Genomic DNA, 21098 nt, shown 5'->3' with positions numbered 1-21098 from the left:
GATGCTGTCATTAAATCTCAGAGTTTAGGCTTTGAAGAAAATGGGAGAGGGCAATTGTGGCGTTAGTATACTGAGCATGTGGGACTATTACAGTCCAAGTAATGCTCAGTTGCTCTCCCTTGATAACAATAAATCAAGAGGCAGGGAACTGGTAGAGGTTTATTTCTGAACTTGAATCCAGGGAGCAGAGCCAGGCTCCTAGCCTTTCTAAAATGGTCCTGCTCACCCTTCAAGTTTTACAGTCTGCATTTATAAGTTCAGGGTTATTGGTACCTATACATTGACTAGGTGACTGGCAGAGCATCGTATAGAACTTAAATTACAGCCGCATTTTGCATTTTTGTCAATAATGACTTTTATGGCTCACTTTTCCAGGCACCAGTTACCAGAGGTATCTCACAGCTTCTTATCAGTAACACCTGGCAGAAACATTAATCAAGCTTGCCACAGAGTAAAGGGAGTTAACAAGGCCTAAGACATCATACATTACTACACATTGTTATGCACAAAAGTTATCCAAATCACAAAACTTATGATTACCCTGATACTATATTATTCAAACCTATGACTACTAAGAAAAGGGAGTAAATCGAAATTTACATTTCTCAGTTAATTGGGCACAGTCTGCAGAGAAGTTAAGGATTTTTTGAAGTGATTGACTGGGAGCGCATAGGAGATAAGGAGAAGCACTCCTTTTGTTAACTCTCAGGAATGTGAGTATGTGCAGGAGCTCTCGAACATTTGCCATGCCCTTCTCTAGGGATTGTGGCAATATGGACAGACAACATCAGGTCTCCATATCAGGATCTTACATAGGGTGCCCCCATTTTTAAGGAAAATTTGGGATAGCATAGAGGAAAATTAGACTTTATATGGACTTTACATCTATTAGACTTTTATTTTATTTTCACTTTTTAAGTAAAATGTTGTGAAACTATTAAACATATCATTTTCCTTTAAGGTAGAAGCCTAGGCTCTCTCTATTTTGTATGCTTTGATCTAACCACGACAGTCAAAAATTTATAGAAGTATAATGAATACCTTTGCTGCAAAACCAGAAGAAATTTCCAAGCCTCAATCTTCTGAGCATTTTAATGGTATAAAACACTCATTTATACCTATTTTCAATAGTTTTATCATAACAAGAAAATCCTTTTGAGGCAGAGGACAGACTTTTAATGACAAACGAAAAATAATTTTTATTTGAGGTTGAATTTAGGAACTTCTGATTTTTTTTACCCAGGTAGATTATTTTGTTCATTGTCCCCAAAGCTAGACATTCTAGAGTGCCTGCGTCAGTTTCACACTCTTATCAGAGATGTGTATGGGGGCGGGGGGGGGGGGGGGGAACCCAAACAAACCCGGAATTTGTTATTTAAAAATTGTGTTAATTTCTACATATTTAAACTTCAGTCACCTTCAAAGTAGTCTCTGTTTAATGCCATATACCTATGAAGAGGCTTTTTCTACTGCTCAGAACAATTTTGGAACGTGTCCACTTTGAAGCTTTTTAGTGCTTCTGTTTTATGTTTCACCTCTTCCATATTGGCAAAGTTTCCCTTCTGAGGAAACCAACCAAAAAAAAAGTTGCTCAGGGCGAGATAAGGCGAATAGGGAGGGTAGGGCATGAGGGTCATGCCGTTTTAGGTCAAAAACCTACTGCTGAATGCTCTGTGCTGTGTGAGCAGGTGTGCTCATGACATGGGCAAACGTTGATTTTCCCACCAAACATTTACTGAAGCCGAACGCAGCCTCTCACAACAACGCTAACTGGCACATCAGCTGATACTGACGGGCTCCTAGAACACCTCTAGCAGGGGAAACCTGCACCACAAGGGGCCCATCCTCTTAAAAAACTGTTTTTTTGGTTTTTGTTCCCCCTCGTACATTCCTTCATTCTCTGTTCCACCAGTTAGTCATTGTTTTATTAGAAAGGAAGATAACTTAAGAATTCACATTATAACACTTTGTTATAAAAAAAAAAAAAACGTTTGCAGGAAAGGAGGGCATAATTAGAAATTCATAAATACTCTTAAAGTCTTAGGTTTCACCAGTATTAACTCTCCACTCCGTGTGAGTTACAGTAATGTGGATGCTGAAACAGATACCCTACCCTCCTACCATGTCAGCAGTTCAATACAAATGAAATTTGATTCTCAATCACAGTAGGTCTAATTGGTAGAAGGTGTGGCACTCCTCAGTCATTGAGGTACCCAGGCTGATGGAAGGTTCCCTTCTTCTGCACATAGCTTCCAAGCCTTTCAAGGTCTCTCTGGATAATCAATGGGGGGTGGGGGGAAAGAGAAATGGGGATCATATGGAAGATTTTTGTGGTCCAAGCCCAGAAGTGCCTATTTGCTCAAGTGATTTCTGTCCACTTCCCACTCTTCAGACCTGTCACTGGGCCACACCTAACTATAAGGATGATGAAAAATGCATCACTGTGTGCCCAGGTTAATGGAAAACAGGATTGTTGAACAACTAATGAGGCTCTGCTCTAAACTTCTCCTTACCTCACCAAATATCTGCCTCCTTCTCTTTCTCACACAGAGAAGACATTCATCCCTACCCCCAAAGTCTCCTGCCATTACTGCATCTAGTGCCAAGTCCAAAGTTCTGGAAAAGAGACCTTCCTTTCTATTAGGTCCAGATATGTCAGCTTCTGGTTTCGCATTCTTTTGTTTCTTTTTTTAGATTAGAAAATAAGTTTATTTAAAAACTAAATTATAAAGACAGAGAAAAAGAGGAGATTCACCTCCCCAAGATAGGGTAGAGGGTCAAAGCTTAGGAAAACATGGCTTAGCCATAGGTCAAAGAGCACATGGTCACACCAGAGTCTAGTAAGGCAATGGCCTGGTTTGGCATTCTTGAAAATAAAAGGGTAAATGTTCTACCTTCCTTATATACAGTAATAGAACAGAGAAAAGAGAACCACAATTTAAGGAAAAAATCAAATTAAAGAAACAAAGAAATCTTTTCAGAAAAGGGAAGAATGGCAGGCAAACAGCATAACCATTGGAACTATAACCATTAGAAAATCCTGTCTGGCAGGTATTAAGAAGGCTCCCTCCCCTGGAGCTGGAAAAATTCCTTAAGCAGCCTCTGAATCTACCCTCAGGGAAGAATCCTCTTTTCCATCATTTTTTGTGGCCAATGGCTCCACACTTTGGAAGATTCTTCCTTGTTACCTGATCCTGGGCTGTCACCTCTGAAGTGGCTGTAAAGGAGTGTGCTCTTCTGAAGGTCTTTATAGCTTTCATAATACATACTGCAAGAGTAGGGTGGAAATCAAAGAATGTTCTCGGGTTTAAGTCAGTCATATCCAGATTCTAGGGCTGGAAGGAAAAAGAAATACCTTGGTTCATGTACACAGTAGGACAGCTTGGCCTAAGTGAAAGACATGAACAAAAAGATTAATAGAGAAATGAAAGAGGGCATGTGTGCGTTAGGTACAACATCATCTAAAAACTAAAAACCTGGGGCGAATTAAACTTTTTCACTCAACAAATATTGGTTGAGTGCCTACTAAGTGTCAAGCACTGGGCCAGATGGGGAAGATACACTAGTAGCACATGAAAGTAATGGCAGTCTTAACAAACAGTTTGGTGATTCCTAAAAATCTAAAAATCGACCTCTCATATGACCCCACAATACCCCTACTGGTAATATAACCAGAGGAACTCAAATCACTGTATGAAAAAGATACCTGCACATGCGTGTTTATTGCAGCATTATTCACAATAGCAAAAACATGGAACCTACTGTGCTGCCCATTGAAAGAGGACTGGATTTTTTAAATGTGGTACATATACATGATGGAATATTATGCAGCCATAAGGAAGGACAAAATTATGAACTTTGCAGCAACTTGAATGGACTTAGAGTCTATATTACTGAGTGACGTATCGCAGAAATAAAGAACTGAGTACCACATGTTCTTACTCATAAGCAGACCTTGAACAATTATCCTAATACTATAAGAAAGGGATTGGCAGTAGTTGGAAACTGCCAGGGGAGGGGAGTGGGATTGACAGTAATGGAACTGCCAGGGGAGGAGGGGCACACCTCATCATCAAGGTTACCTATAATAAACATTTGTATACCTAACCATGAATCGTACCCCACATCTTCAAAATTAAAAATTAAAAAAAAGAGAAAAAAGTAATGGCAGTGACATCCCAGGCCTTAGATTTAAAAGTCAAAGAGAAAAAATCGGGGTAATAAATGTATTACTGGTTTTAGCAAATCTGAAACATTTGAGAAAATGGTGTAGTGTTTGCCAAACCTAAAACCTAAGACTCTCACTGAGTCTTATATTAAGAAAGCATAAAAGCACACAGAAATAGTACTAGGAAATGAAAGTTGTATGGGTGTATTTCTTTAAGTAATAACCCTGTATCTGAAAGGTGATTGGGACTGCTCACACATTAGGAATAACCCACCTGCATATTCCCCCTTCCCAAAATTCTAACCAATAAAGTATGAGATGAAACAGAATGCACCATGCTTCAAAGACTGGATTTTAACTTAACATTGCCTTCACATCACTTGAAAACTTTAATCTCAGGCATGCCTACTTCCCAAACCAATCTCTGCAGAGATTACTCAGTGGTCTTGTCTGGGTCCAGGCCAATTCTACTTCCATTGTATGACCACTCTCACCCTTCATAGTTTTTCTCTGAAGAACTTTCCTTTCTGGGTTAGAGTTTCTTCTGGTAGGTCTCAGATTCTCCAATTATTTATTGAGTATGTCATATAAATCAAGTTCCACTCTAGATTCTGCCATTTAACTATTTTGACATAAGCAGAGTGATTTAAATGCAGTCTTAACTTATTCCTAAATAGGGCCTTGTATAGCTTTTAAGTGATATATCTCTCCAGTCACACAAAGGAATGAATTCTAACCTACTGTAGGTACTACAGTGTTCCTGAAGGTAGATAAATCACCTCAGCAATGCGAAGCTTGGAAATTTTTCTTTAAAACTTAGTAAAAATGTTGCCAGTTGCCTTTGATTACTACTATGTCCCCAGGAGACACAATCAAAAGAACATCTGTTTTATCTATCAGAATTCATACAGCTGCTTCATTCTTTTCTTTTCATGGTATGCATAACTGTGACCACCTCTCACTTCCTGTTTCCATGCTTTCAGAGAGAAACAATGAAATGGGGGGTGCTTTGGAAAGGAGGATTTTTAAAAACTCATTGACCACACAGAATTGGAACTGAAGAATCAGAGGAGAGGATTACTTTTCTTACTTATTACTTACTTATTACTTTCTTTACCTATTAAGTGTCCTAAGTATTTCAGAGTACTTAAAGGGACATCATTTCAATAGAGGGGAAAATATCTGAATTAATAGAATTCTTGAGGACTTTCTCACAGAGGTAATTAAGGTGTCACTCTAAGAAAACAACCAGAGACACAAAAATTATATATATATAGTAGTATTATTTATAGTCATAAAAACTGGAATCAATCTAAGTGTTCCACAATAGAGGAATGAGGGAGTAAACAATAAATAAACAATATGAAAAATGTGCTGATTCAATTATGAACCGATCAACTTTTCATTGTATCAAAAATAAGTTCAGATAGAGAAATTATATTTTATCTATATTGCTATCTTGAATGTGGTTTGGTTTAAAGACACATAGATGGCTCTTCCCTACTATAACAGATAATGAGTTGTAAGTAAATCACTCAGTTAAAAAGGTCAAAGAAATGTTGAGAGCATTCTGAGGTCTCTTGTGCCTTATAGGTATGTTTCTTTTTACAACAATCAAGTCCCATGTATATTCATTTAGGATCTTAAGTTGCTAATAATCTACTCTGAATTATTCCTTAAGAAAACATCAAGAAGACAATATTTGTACCTGGAAAATAAAATCCCAAGTAGTTGTAGTAATATTAAGAGTAATACAGTTAATGAAGAATGATTATGAGCTCAGAATCTGAAAAATGTTTCACTGAGAGAATAACAAAGCTGGTTGAACTTTTTCTGTCAAGCTGTAGTATATTATTATAATTTATAGTATGTAATATATTATAATATATAATATAAAGTATATATATTATATATAGTAGATAATATACTATAGCTTGACAGGAAAAGCACACACACATATGTATACATAGTAATCTTTTTTTATATATATAGTAAATATATACTATATATATATATTGTGTGTGTGTATGTGTATAGTATAAATATATTGTATAAATGAAGGGTTACAATGAGACTGTGCCAGGTTCAGAATCCATCATCTGAGAAGACCAAAGATCAAGGTTTCTAGGGAGGGACTGTCCTGAATGATGTCACCAGTAAGTGGATTTACAAAGACATATCTTGGCAGGTTGTACTGGATACTTCAGATCAGCTTCTCTGGAAAAATATGAATTACTCAATAAGCCCTCGGTTGTCCCTGAAGTAGATCAATTTTGACATACAAAGGCAAGCTTTGGGTGATAAATCATGCAGGGTTACACACAGGGTCCTCAGTTTACAGAACATGATTAGATTTAAGACAATTGAAGACAGTAACATTTTATGGACCAGTTTATTGAATCCTTTTGAGACTATTGCTGTTTGGTACTTTCTAGAATGGGTTAGATAAATCAATCCCTAATAGGTAAACAAATTAACTTTGAACCAAAACAAAAAACAAAAAAAGCAGCAACAAAAAAAACTTTGAACTAAATAACAACAGCAAAGAAAAGCCCAACAATCAAATACTGGTGATATTAAGAAGCATGCAATAGAGGTGTTAATTTCATTTTGAGTCCCTTATTAATTTTCAAAAGCTCTTTTGTAAGGAAAAAAAAAGTGTTTTCATGCTTGCTGCAAGCTAAATGTGTAAAAGCTGCTTGTTCTTAATTTCCTAAAATGAATTTCTGATTGACATTAGTGATTCTGTTAAATGGTTATAAAAGGCAAAGGCAATTGGAAACAGAAGTTTGCATTTTATACTTCCAAAGCCAGTTTTGTTCCACTACTGTTTTTTATTTTTCCTAAAAAACTGTCCCATAAAAATCAAAGGCTTCTATAAACTTAGGGTAACTAAAAGGAATATAGACTTTTTTTTTTTTTTTTTTGAGTTGGAGTCTCTGTCGCCCAGACTGGAGTGCAGTGGCCGCTGCCGGCCACTGCAGCCTCACCTGCTGGGCTCCGGCAATCCTTCCGCCTCAGCCTTCTGAGTAGCCGGAATTACAGGCATGCACTACTACGCCCGGCTGATTTTTTGATTTATTGTAGAGATGAGGTCTCGCTGCCCAGGCGGGTCTCGAACCCGCGGACTCAGGCACGCCACTCACCTCAGCCTCCCAAAGGTGCAGAATTACAGGCTGAGCCACCGAGCCCGGCTAGACTTTTAATAAATTTAAATTTCCATGATTAATAAAGGCACACTTTTAAAAGAGTGTAGTAGGTTTTCAGTTTGCCAGTGATTTAGCTCAGATCAGCTGAAGCACATTTTAGCTCTCCCCTATGGACCATTTCCTTTCTTTTAAGCAAAAAAGAAAGAAATTGATTTAGTCTTGGGGATGGCCTAACAGTTACAGAAACAGAAGTAATTTATTTTCTCAATCTCCATCTTTCTTTTATAACACCATTCACTAGTTAATTCAACCATGGGCATGATTTCACATGTCCAACTTCTTTCCTTTTGTAAAAAATCTCTTCCAATCACATTGTCTTTTTCCTAAAAGCTTCGAATTGCCCTCACTCATTTCATTCAAAAAGTTACCAAGCCATGGGATCCAACATGATTCTGGGATACAATCAGTTCTCAGAAGTATCTGGATCACAGGATACAATCAGAAACCTTGGCATGGCCCAACACACACAAACACCCACAGCTTTCTGATCAGCAGTTTTTGAAAACAAAGTAGTGTTGTGGAAGTGGAAAAGGAATTTTCCTATTATTAGGAACCTACTAAGTGGCAGGCATTATGTCAAACATCTGGCCTTCATTACCCTACTAACTCCTCCAAAATCTCTGTAGTATATGAATGTCACCGATGAGAAATTAATTCTAAAGTTGTCCTCTATCCAAGGTTATATATTTTGTGCCCAGAAAGTGACACAGCAGAATTTGAATACAGGTCTCTTATCTCTGAAGCCCATGTTTTCCCTCCTGCATTGCATTGCTGCTCCCAGGAAATTGCTTCCTTAGTTGACAATATCATCAGGAAGGTGAGACTACAGCTCGCTTCTTCCGGGTTAATAGCAACATTTTTTCCACCCTTTAGCGTGGATAATGCATAGATGCCACCAATCCTGTTGAGGGTAGAGACAATCTCAAGGTTGGTCTTCATCTTCCTAGCCACCCTAGCTCCTTTCTTGCTCAGGTATAAGAAATAATTCTCAAAGTAATCTGTGAAAAGAACACTTGGAGTGGAGAGAAAGCACAAGATGATGCACTGAGCATCATATGAAATTAAGCATTTCTTACAGATTCTTATGCAAAGTGAACTAAAATTTTGTAAAATGCAAAAGTGTTTTTAAGAATAGCATATGACTAGAAACAGTGGCTCACATCTATAATCCCAGCACTCTAGGAAGTGGAGGTGGAAGGACTGCTTGAGCCCAAGAGTTTGAAATCAGCCTAAGCGACATAGTAAAACCATACCTCTAAAAAAAGAGGGGAAAAAAAAAAAAATAGCCGAGCATGGTGGTACACACCTGTAATCCCGGCTACTCAGGAGGCTGAAGTGAAAGCCAAGAAGGTCGAAGTTGTGGTGGGCTGTGATCGTGCCACTGCACTCCAGCCTGGGTGACAGAGCAGGAACCTGTCTCTAAAAAAAAAAAAAAAGAAAAGAAAGAAAAGAAAAAAGAATAGCATGATATATGTTTATTTTTATTTTTATTTCAATAGCTTTGGAGGGTACAAATAATTTTGGTCTGGGCTTTTAAGTGTATCTGTCATACCCACCGGTGCACATTGTACCTGACAGATGATCTTTTGTCCCTCCACCTCTTCCCTCCTCCCCCTTCTGAGTCTCCAATGTCCATTACATAATTTTCTGTGTCTTTGCATATCCTTAGTTTAGCTCCCACTTATACATGAGAACATACAGTGTTTGATTTTCTGTTCCTGAGTTAGTTCACTTTGAATGAACTAACTTTGGATGCATCCAAGTCGTTGCAAAAGACATCATTTCATTCTTCTCAATGGCTGAATAGGATTCCATAGTGTATATATACCACATTTTTATTATCCACTGATTGGTTGATGGACATTTATATTGACTGCACATATTTGCAATTGTGAATTGTGCTGCAGTGAAAATGTGGGTGAGCCAGGCTCGATGGCTCAGCCTGTAATCCCGCGCCTTTGGGAGGCTGAGGTGAGTGGATTGCCTGAGCCCGCGGGTTCGAGACCCGCCTGGGCAGCAAGATCTCATCTCTACAATAAATCAAAAAATCAGCCAGGCATGGTAGTGCACACCTGTAATTCCGGCTACTTGGAAGGCTGAGGCAGAAGGATCGCCGGAGCCCAGCAAGGCAAGGCTGCAGTGGCCGAGAGTGGCCACTGCACTCCAGTCTGGGCGACAGAGTGAGACTCCAACTCAAAAAAAAAGAAGAAAAAAGAAAATGTGGGTGAAAGTGTCTTTTTTAATATAATGACCTCTGTTCCCTGGGGTAAATACCTAGTAGTGGGATTGCTGGATCAAATGATAGATCTACTTTTAGTTTGAGAAATCTTCAATTCGCTTTCCATAGAGGTTGTACTAATTTACACTCCCACCAACAGTGTATAAATGTTCCCTTTTCTCTGCATCCACCAGCAATTCTGACTGGCGTAGGGTAGCATCTCATTGTGGTTTTAATTTGCATTTTTCTGATGAGAGTGATGTTAGCATCTTTTCATGTTTATTGGCCATTTGTTTATCTTCTTTTGAAAGATGTCTGTCCATGTCATTTGTCCACTTTTTAATGGAGTTATTTGTTTTTTTCCTTGCTGATTTGTTTGAGTTCTTTGTAGATTCTAGATATTAGTCCTTCATTAGATGTATAGTTTGCAAATATCGTCTCCCATTCTATAGGTTGCCTATTTGCTCTATTGATTATTTATTTTGCTGTGTAGAAACGTTTTCGTTTAATTAAGTTCCACTTATTTGTTTTTGTTTTTGTTGCATTTGCTTTTAGGGTTTTAGTCATAAATTCTTTGCCTAGTCCAATGTTCATAAGAGTTTTTCCTGGGGTTTCTTCTAGGATTTTTGTGGCTTCAGGCCTAACATTTAAGTCTTTAATCCATCTTGAATTAATTTTTGTATATGAGGAGAGACAGAGGTCAAGTTTCATTTTTTAGATGGTTTTGTTGAATCGGATGTCCTTTCCCCAGTGTGTGTTTTTGTCTGCTTTGTCAAAGATCAGTTGGTTATATATTTTGATTTATTTCTGGGTTCTCTATTCTGTTCCATTGGTCCATATATCTGTACTTGTACAAGTTCCATGCTGTTTGGATTACTACAGCCTTGTAGTATAATTTGAAGTCAGGTAATATGATGCCTCCAGCTTTGTTCTTTTTGCTTAGGATTGCTTTGGCTATTCTGGCTCTTTTTTGGTTCCATATGAATTTTAGGGTTGTTTTTTCTAATTCTGTGATAAATGATGTTGGTAGTTTGATAGGGATTGTGTTGAATCTGTAGATCACTTTGGGTAATATGGTCATTTTAACAATACTCTTTCAATCCATGAGCATGGACTCTCTCCATTTGTTTATTTCTTCTACAATTTCTTTCATCAGAGTTTTACAGTTCTTCTTGTAGAGATATTTCGCCTCCTTAGTTAAACATATACCTAGGTACTTTAGCTTTTGGATGCTTTTGTAAATGAAATTGAGTTCTTGATTTGATTCTCAGCTTGGTTGCTATTGGTGCATAGCAGTACTACTGATTTGTGTGTATTGATTTTGTGTGTGTTGATTTTCCTGAAACTTTACTGAGTTAATTTATCAAGTTCAGGAGTCTTCTGGAGGAGGCTTTAGGATTCTCTAGGTAAGATCCTATTGTCAGCATACAGAGATAGTTTGATTTCTTGTTTTCCAATTTGGATATCTTTATTTCTTTTTCTCTCCTGATGGCTCTGGCTAAGACTTCCAGTACAATGTTGAATAGGAGTCGGTGAAAGTGGGCATCCTTGCCTTGTTCCAGTTCTGAGGGAGAATGTATTCACCTTTTTCCATTCAGGATGACATTTGTCTGAGGGAGAATGCATTCACCTTTTTCCATTCAGGATGACATTGGCTGTGAGTTTGTCATATATAGCTTTTATTGTTTTGAGAAGTGTTTCTTTATGCATATTTTTCTGAGGGTTTTTATCATGAAGGGATGCTGGATTTTATCAAATGCTTTTTTCTGCATCTATTGAAATAATCATATGATTTTTGTTTTTAATTCTGTTTATGTAATAGATCACGCTTATTGGCTTGCATGTGTTAAATCACCCTTGTATCCCTGGGATAAAACCCACTTAAGCACGGTGTATTTTTTTTTAATGTGCTGTTGAATTCAGCTTGTTAATATTTTGTTGAGGATTTTTCTGTGTCTATGTTCATAAGGGTTATTGGTATGTAGTTTTCTTTCACTGTTGTGTCTTTTCCTGGGTTTGGTATTAGAGAGATACTGGCTTCATAGAATGAGTTAGGGAGGATTTCTTCCTCTTCTATCTTGTGGAATAGCTTCAGAAAAATTGGTACCAGTTCTCCTTTGAAGATCTTGTAGAATTCAACTGTGAGTCTATCAGGTTCTGAACTTTTTGTTGTTGTTGGGAGACTTCTAATTATTGTTTCAGTCTCACTACTTGTTATTGGTTGCTGTTTCTTCCTAATTCAAGGTTTGAGGGTGGTATGTTTCCAATAATTTATTCATTTCCTCTAGATTGTCTACTTTGTTTGCATAGAGGTGTTTATAATAGTCTCAGATGATCTTTTGTATTTCCATAATATCAGTTATAATGTCTCCATTTTCATATCTGATTGAGCTAATTTGAATCTTGTCTCTTTGTTTCTTAATTTAGCTAGTGTTCTATCAATTTAATATATGTTTAATCTTAATTTTCTGAGATCACAGAATAAGATAGTCAAGTGACGGGAGTTTTAGATGAATACAAAAATAAAAACACAAAGACCCAGAGAGGGCCATTGTGAGTTGACCCAGTCACATAGCAAATAAATGGCAAAATCAGAATTCGCACTCAGCCTTGCATGACTCCAAAGAACCTGAGCTCTTTCTAATACATCAATAGTTCTCACCCACAGTGTATATTAGAAGCACCAGAGGGCTTGTACAAGTAGATGCCCAGGCTTCAACCAATGATCATTGAACACGAATCTCCAGGATCAGAGCATCTGTTTTGTTTTTTTGTTGTTTAAACAATTTCCAGGCAACTCTGCTATATGCTGAAGTTTGATAACCCCACTACTATATCATGCTGCCTTATGGTCTTATAAAAATTGTCCTTATAAAAATTGCCTGAGCCTAGGGGTTTGAGACCAGCCTAGGCAACTTGGCAAGACCTCGTCTCTACAATAAATAAATAAATAAATAAGCCAGGCTTGGTGGTATGCACCTATAGTTCCAGTTAACTGGAAGGCTGAGGTGGAAGGATCACTTGAGCCCTGCAAGTTCAAGTTGAGGCTGTGATGACTGTGAGTGTGCCAACAGAGTGAGACTTCGTCTCAAAAAAAAAAAAAAAAATCCTCACTAAAAGCAACAAAACTTTTAGATTAATTCTTTACATCTTATGGGAGTTACTAGTAAACTAGCAAACTTCTCACATTTTGTGAATCTGTACATGGACTGTGACTTTTTTTTGCTTTAATTCCATGCACCTATTTGTGTTTGTTTTCAACTTAGAGTAACTTGCAGAATTCATTGATTTGATTTCAATAAGCACTCTAAAAATTCTCACAGAGTCTCTTTCATTTTGGGACACCAGCTATTCCACAGAGATTGCTCCTTAGTTTCAGGGATCCTTTTTTCACAAAATACAAATATTAAGCAGAGTTGGATGACTTATTGGGACTAAAATATATGGTTATATTTGAAGAAAGGAACTCAGTAAAATGAATTAAGACCAAAGACTCTCATGCTTAGAAAAGCTATGATTACCTTCAATGATTCCCAGGACGTAGAGACCAAACCTTCTGTGATACTTCCCAAATGAGATCATGAGGACAACTAGTTGATTGTAAGAGCCCAAGGTCAGAGCCTTTGCATTGTTTCAAAAGCATTATGTAAACTCGATGCTCCCACCTCTCACCTAATTCCTTCTAGTAAAAATGCAGTATTACTGTCTGACTACAGAAGTCATACCCTAGGAGTTTACTGAAACCAGAGAATTGCTCTTTCTGGTTTTTTCATCCTGTTGAATTTGCTTACTTAGGATTTGCAAAGTTTCTCTCTCACCTCTGGGCTACAAGTAACTATTCATTTGTTACTTGAATAGTAGAATAGTCCATGTTTAAAAACAAATTAAGAGAGAGAAATACTTGCCTGTGTAACGTCAAATCAATGGAACTCTCCCAAACTTTCCAAGAGAAATGGGTAGTTTTGTACAGTTTCAAATGCTTAGATTACCTCCCAGCTGTTACCTTTCAGTGACCACAGAGATATGTCCTACTCTTGTCAAGAACAAGGTTTCATAAAAATGAAAAAATGGCAGTCTCTCTGCTTGAGTTTTGACAATGGCAAATGGTTACTCAACTCTTTACCTTCTCAGTTGTACACCATCAAAGAGAGAATATGAATCTATGCAATGAGAAGGAATAAGATAATAATAGAATAATAGGATTTCAAATAATTAAGTTCTTTATTGGTGGGCTTTCCGAAGGACGATGGCGCCAGTGAGACTCGGTACCCTTTGAGGCCAAGAGATTTATTAGAGCAGCGGCTACAGGGAGAGGGAAGGAGGTCTGTAACCGCCTGGTGGGAAAAGGGAGTGAGGGAGAGAGGGCGAGAGAGAGGTCTGTATTTATCGGTTTTGGGAGGGGGCGGCCTGTGCTCTCTGAGCCTGGCCGTGCCAGCCAGAGCCATCTTAGGGTCTTTATTGGAGGGAGCTATGAGGTAGTATTCCTATAGGGAGATAATGTTTGTACATGAGTTTAAGTTTCACGCGCGCACGGGAGAGGCAGGAATTTATAGCCTTTGTTGTCTTTGTTAGGTTCCCTAGTGTTGGCACCATCTTGGGAGACATCCTTCTGGCTGTTCCCCGTGCCTTTCACTTTCAATGAAATTTTTGGAATTATGTTTTTTCTTTACTAATTTTCATTCCATCAAATTTTTTTCTTTTTTAATTAACCTCTCATGTTAGGAAAAAAAAAAAAAAAGACCAGGAGTAGTGGCGCATGTCTGTAATCCCAGCACTTTGGAAGGCTAAGGCAAGAGAATTGCTTGAACCCAGGAGTTCAAGACCAGCCTGGGCAACACAGTGAGACCCTATCTCTAAAAAAAAAAAAAGGACTTTCAGAAGAGCTGATGTCTATCCTGGATCCATTTGCACCATTTCATCTTGTTCTTCATCCTTATTCTTGTAATAAAGTAAGAGGGTCTGCTCTGAGTACTTTAAACTCCCATTAGCAGTTCATGCAGGGAACACTTTTTTAGCAGTCACTATCTATCTTTCATCACCCAAATACAAAAGAGCTGGTAACCAAACAATTTCAGGAATCAAGTTCCCAATCATAGTTCTATTACTATTCTTACAGAAACTAATTTTAATACAATAGACAAAATTTAAGACTTTGAAAGAATTGTATACTGTCAAGCATAAACAGATGAACAAGAATCAAGGAGTTTACAAAGTAAAGGGGAAAATTTAAGAATAGACATGACTTTTCAGAGTCAGTGTTTCCCCCAAGTATATTATCTAGACCACCAGAGCCATCTGTGGAGGTGGCTAAGAAACACAACTTCTTGGCTTACACCCAAACTCTCAAGTCAGGATCTCTGAAGGTAGAATAAAGAAATAATATTTAACCTGGTTCCCTGATTTTTTTTATGCCTTTAGTTTGAAAATCACAGATGTTAATTTGTTAAAAAATCAACTGGAAAACTTGAAATGCAAACTCCTGGGTATAATCTCTTTTTTTTTTTTTTGAGTCAGGATTCAGTTGCACAATCACAGTTCACCATGACCTCAATCTCCTGGGCTCAGGTGATCACCCTGCTTCAGCCCGCCAAGTCGCTGGACTACATACAGGTGGACACCACCATGCCCAGCTGATTTTTTGATTTTTTTTTTTTTGGTAGAGACAAGGTCTTGCTATATTGGTCAAGCTAGTCTCGAACTACTGGGCTCAAGGAATCCTACCACCTCAGCCTCCAAAAGTGTTGTAATTATAAGCATGAGCCACTGCACCATGGCCAACTTCAAATATGCATACTAGTGATTCCAGTTCAGTTGGCTTGGTGGATAACACCTTGAAAAGTGCTGGCCAGAACCCATGGCCCCTTGGGATAGCAGTTGACTGTCATCTCTAGCATTCTATTCAGGATGTGGCCACATTTAAAGAGTATTATTTTAGATGCTGTAACAGTATGGTAAGATTCCTGGTAAGGGAAGTCATATTACTGAGCAAGACTAATACAGTACAATTGGATCCTCATTTAGCACTGTGGTTTTAATTTCTGCAACCAATTCATTGATTTGTCTCAACTGACTATAATCAACTACTGTCTAGATCAGAAAACTCAGACATTTTCAAAATTTTACTGTGTTCATTCAGATATGCTGCTTTGTTTGAAATACTAATCAATAGATAGAACATATATTGGAAATTATTTCCTAAAACAGTAATTATCTCCTAGAACAGTAACGCTGTAAATATAGTATCCTGGTGTTCAATGTTGTACAGATTTCTTGAAAGTATAATGTGGTCTTACAGTATCCTCTGCCCTTTAAAGTCATAAAAACCAAAAGTAAAAGAAAATCTATGTGTAATATCTTACATCGTACAGAAGGGCCCTCACTGCAAGAAGAATGGATGCAGAAGTAATCCCCCACTTTTTACTCTCCAGTAGTCTGAAATCATCACAGGTCAAAGTGAAAGTGTCCACAGAATGCTAAGTAAATTTCCAGTGAATAAAATATATCATGCAGACTCAAAAGAGACTTCTACAAATTCAGTTATCAAAAAAGGAAAAAACTGGCCTAATTTTAGATAAGCTTATTAAACATTTTCAACATATGTTTGTTGTACAACTTATATTAATGTTGTTGTACAACTTATATTAACTATCTGAAAGCAAACATTTAGTGTGTTTACAATGGATTGATGTTAGAAGAATTGTTAAAGATCTTTCTGGAAGAGGGAAAATGATCTCTTTATTGAGAATACGCCTAGGACATTTTATCAGCTTTACCAATCCCAGATGTCAAAAAAAGCATCCAGGATTGACCTAACTTCCAAATTATTTCCAGAATTGCAGTAATACCCCACTGAAAAGGCTGACCCTACAGTGCAGAAAAATGGTAGACAGAAGTATCTTAACTTGCCACACCAGTATTGGTTTGATTCCTTTACTAGTCATCTCCATTAAATTCCTAGGCTGGCCTTTGAACTTGATCTTGCCTGATACAAGTGAGACATGATTTCTCTGACTACCTGAGATCAACTTTTTATTACCCGATAAAAAAAAGCCTGGGGTAGATCTCTAATGGAGAGAATAAGCCTGCTACTAAGAATTGAGGAATAGATGGAAGCATTATTTTGAGGTTAAGGGGGAGAAGAAGAGACTGTCTCTGCTACCATATTATGATTAAAACCACAGGCTAATTTTCTCTGCTCTTAACTTTTGTAAACATTTAGTTTTACTTTTTCTCACTGTTAATGTACCATACCAATACTACAGTAAAATTTCATTTAATCAAAATAGGTTAGAACCAAGTTCATTTTATTAAAATCATATTTTTTTAAAAGATGGGAAATACTAATTTAATAATTTCTGTGTGGAGGGGAAGGTATAGTATCCATTCTGTCTGAATAATTGTAATAAAAGCTGGAACTGCCAGTGCTCTTCTTGTTTTCCTTTATAAATAAATTAGAATATTTTTAAAAAACCAATTGATAGCCCATAAAAAATACATGAGCTCATGTACACATTAGACAATAGTTTTCATTTATATTAGTATGAGATTACATAAAATCTTTGTTTCACTTATTATAAATTTGCTTGATTTGTTCTTTTCTAATTCTATTTGTGCTGAGAAGATACTTTATTAATCTGGGCTAGTTAACCAAGTTGTTGGTAATTTTGTTGGTAATTTGTAAAAGTTGTGTTAAAACTGGTAATTTTTACTGTAACAATTATTCTCAGCCAAAAATGGATACTATCATCATGTGTAAACAATAAGTTTCTTTAAAAGGGAAAAGAGGCTAAAAGCAGGATGTGGATGACTTACTAACACCTTTTCACTCTGGAACTAACTTTTTCAAATGTTTCTCAAATGGAGCAGAAATTCCACTAAGTTGACTGAATTGTATGAAATGAAGCAGATGGCTCAGAAAGCTTTCTTTGGGTAATATTACTACAATTAAAACCAGTTTTTGAGTATAATGAAATAGGTCAATGCTAACAAGAACAATGCAGTGATAACGATGATGATGATGATGATATTCTTTGTATACCGATCTATATGTTTTAGCTATTTGAGAAAGTCAAAGAAGTCTGCCCAAACGTGCATGAGAAGATCAGAGCTATTTATGCAGATCTCAACCAGAATGACTTTGCCATCAGCAAGGAGGACATGCAGGAGCTTATCACCTGCACAAATGTTGTCTTCCACTGTGCAGCCACCGTACGCTTTGATGACCCTCTGAGGTACAGTCTCTTTTCCCTCTCGTGGTTTGTAGACATGCATGTGCAGGTACACATGTGCTTGTAAGTTTCTCTATGGTTTCTGTAAAAAGCAAAACAAAACAAAAACTCGATGAAAAAAAAATAAAGAAGCTAAACTTCTTCAAAATCCCGCCATCCAGAGATAGCCATTTAATACTGTGGAGAACATCCATTCCAACTTTTTGTGTGCATCCCTGTTTATATAATGTATGATCAATCTTACAAAACAATGGCATCCTATTGAAAATGATGTTTTGCAAACTACTCAATTATATTTTTGGATATCTTTTATTGTCAATAAATATTATATTTTAATTTCTAATGACTGCATGACATTCCATTGTACATGTTTTTTGTTTGTTCGTTTTGTTTTGAGTTGGAAACTCACTTCTGCCTCAGCCTACCAAGTAACTACAGATGCATGCTACCACACTTGGCTAGTTTTTGTGACTTATAGTAGAGACAAGTTCTCACCAAGTTGCTTGGAGTCTCACCAAGTTGCTCAGGCTGGTCTCGAACACTTGGGCTCAGGCAATCCTCTCACCTCAGCCTCCCAAAGTGCTGGGATTACAGGCTAAGCCACCACGCCCAGCCTAGATTTGTCAGATGCATATCAGATGTGCCCAGATTATGAACAGTTTGCATTTTTACATATAATGCTAAATTGTTCTCCAAAAACATGGTGTCAATTTACACTGTCCCTGTGCACATGAATGCTCATTTCCAAACATTATTTTTAATGTTACCTATATGACAGTGGAAATGGTATTGCATGTTCTGATTTTTATTTATTTGATGATACAAAGGTTGATGATGTTTAAGCGCCTATTGGCATTTTATTCTTTTATGAAATGCTTATTTGTGTTCTTTGCCTATTTTTCCATTGAAACTTTTTTCTTACTAATTTTAAGACTTCTTGGAAGATTCAGCATATTAATTCTTAGTCTTTTATAAGACCCAATATATTTTAACAACTTACCATATGTCTTTCAACTCATTTATGCAGTTATATATAATTTCTTCTAGTGTCTTTATGGTTTCATTTTTACATTTAGATCTTTGATCCATTTAACATTTATTTAGCTATAAAGGGAAATGGTTGAGAAAATTCTATTATAAAAACAGTGTTGTAGGTGTGAAAGTAGTTTTATTTTTTCCTAGCCGATAGTTCTTAAAAAATATTTATTAAATAATTTACTTTTACTCTTTACTTGAAATGAAACTCTTACTAAATTCAAATTTTTAAACTATCTTGCTCTGTTAATCAGGCTTTCTCTGTCAGTACATACAATTTTAATTACTGTATTTTTATTATATTAGGGCAAGTATACACACACTCTTATTTTTTATAACATTTTTCAGATGTTCTCACCCGCTTATACCTCTTGAATAAATTTAGAATTAATTTCTCCAAGTTTTAGAACATTTTGGGAGCTGATTAGAATTACCTTTTATATGCAGATCAACTCGAAAAATTTAGCATATTTAAAATATTGATTCTTCCTATCCAAGAACAATGTCTTTCCATTTATTCAATTTTTCTGTTATTACAGTTAATGAAATGTTATAATTTTTAATATACTAACTTATAATTAATTTGTTTTTTTTTTACTGTTCAATGTTAAACATTTCTTCAATGTAGCCTCTAATTTTTGTTTATGTATGGAAAAGCTAGTGGCTTTTTTGCATAATTTTTATAAGTAAACACCTTACTGAATTACCTTATTATACAGCCCAGCTTTTTTTTTTTATGCTGCTTCTGTTTGTTTTCCAAATATACAGTTATATAATCTGATAGTAATTTTTGTGACTGTCTTTTTAGTATTTACATCTATTTGTTAATTTTAGTTTCCTCTCTATAGGCTTGAACTTCAGAGCCATGTTAAGTAGGAAGAGTGTGTCTAGACATTTTGCCTAGCCCTGTCGTTATAAGTAGTGCTCCTATAGATATTCACCATTAAGTGTGACATTGACCAGCAAATTAAAATATAGTTTAATCATTTTATTTCTCTTCTAGTGAATGTCTTTAGTTAAATTGGAAATAGATATTAAATGCCGCTTTAAAATTTTAAAAAATATGTAGTGGTAATATGGCTGTTGGGGTTTTTTGTTTGTTTTGGTTTGATTTTTTGCTTTTTGAGTTATGTTAGATTGGTAGGTTTCCTGATGCTAGATAAATATTGTATTCCTGGAATGAGCTACTTCATTGTCATCACATAAGGCATTTCTCTAGCTTTAAATTCTACTAACCACAATGTAGATATTAACATCGCTTCTCATGTCTCACCTGGACCTTTGCAATAACAACTTATACTGCCCATTTAAAAATCTGTTGTTATTGTTGTTGGCCAGGCACAATGGCTCATGGCTGTAATCCCAGCAGTTTGGGAGGCCAAGGTGGGAGAATTGCTTGAGCCTCAGTAGTTTGAGATCAGTATAAGCAACATAGCAAGATCTCCTCTCAATAAATAAACAAATAAAATTAGCCAGGTGTGATGGCACGTGCCTGTAGTCCCAGCTAGTAACTTGGTAGGCTGAGGCGGAAGCGTCAACTGAACCCAGGAGGTGGAGTCTGCAGTGAACTATGATTGTGCCACTACCCAACAACCTGGATGACAGAGTGAGACTCTGACTCAAAAAAAAAAAAAAGATTGCTGTTACTCCCCTCCAATTTAGTAGTATTTTCTTACTTCTTGAGTTAGATTCTTAATTTATATATTTTTGTTCTTCGAATGGCTGCTTATAGAAGCTCCTTTATAAATAGAAAAGATTATGATTTTTTTGCCTTCCAGTTGATTAGAATCAAGTGACTTCTAAATACATTACGTACAGTGCTTCAATGAATAGGATTTATGTCCACCATATCATCCATACATCACGCTTCCAAGGGTCACATAACTGTGTAGCCGTAACCCATCCTTCTCTTCCTGGTCCTTTGATGTAACCACCCAAATCTGACAGGTGCACCACTTATTGGAGCAAGGCAGTTGCTGACCGACCTCATTGTATTTCCTTCTGCTTCCTCTTCTCTAGACATGCCGTGCAGCTTAACGTCACAGCCACCCAGCAGCTCTTGCTTATGGCTAGTCAGATGCCAAAGCTCGAAGCTTTCATACACATCTCGACTGCCTTTTCCAATTGTAACCTGAAGCATATCGATGAAGTGATCTATCCATGCCCTGTGGAGCCCAAAAAAATCATTGACTCCATGGAGTAAGTGAGACGAATGAAGGGATCAAGGGGTGTGCAGATTG

At 36.8% G+C, this 21098-nt stretch overlaps 1 protein-coding gene across 3 annotated transcripts in view; it reads left to right on the top strand.

Moving 5' to 3' along the window:
* The window catches only part of FAR2 (fatty acyl-CoA reductase 2), a 104692-nt gene that overhangs the window by 46986 nt on the left and 36608 nt on the right, over window positions 1-21098 (top strand). For all 3 annotated transcript variants that reach the window (XM_021709958.1, XM_008053032.2, XM_021709959.1), the window contains 2 exons: window positions 17651-17826; window positions 20878-21057. In XM_021709958.1, the coding sequence (XP_021565633.1) occupies window positions 17651-17826; window positions 20878-21057 (356 nt within the window). The remainder of the gene's footprint in view (window positions 1-17650; window positions 17827-20877; window positions 21058-21098) is intronic.

The sequence above is a fragment of the Carlito syrichta genome, unplaced genomic scaffold (genome assembly GCF_000164805.1).
Source record: "Carlito syrichta isolate Samal-C Ts95f unplaced genomic scaffold, Tarsius_syrichta-2.0.1 Scaffold287781, whole genome shotgun sequence".
Taxonomy (NCBI): domain Eukaryota; kingdom Metazoa; phylum Chordata; class Mammalia; order Primates; family Tarsiidae; genus Carlito; species Carlito syrichta.
This window is presented reverse-complemented; position numbering and strand designations above follow the sequence as displayed.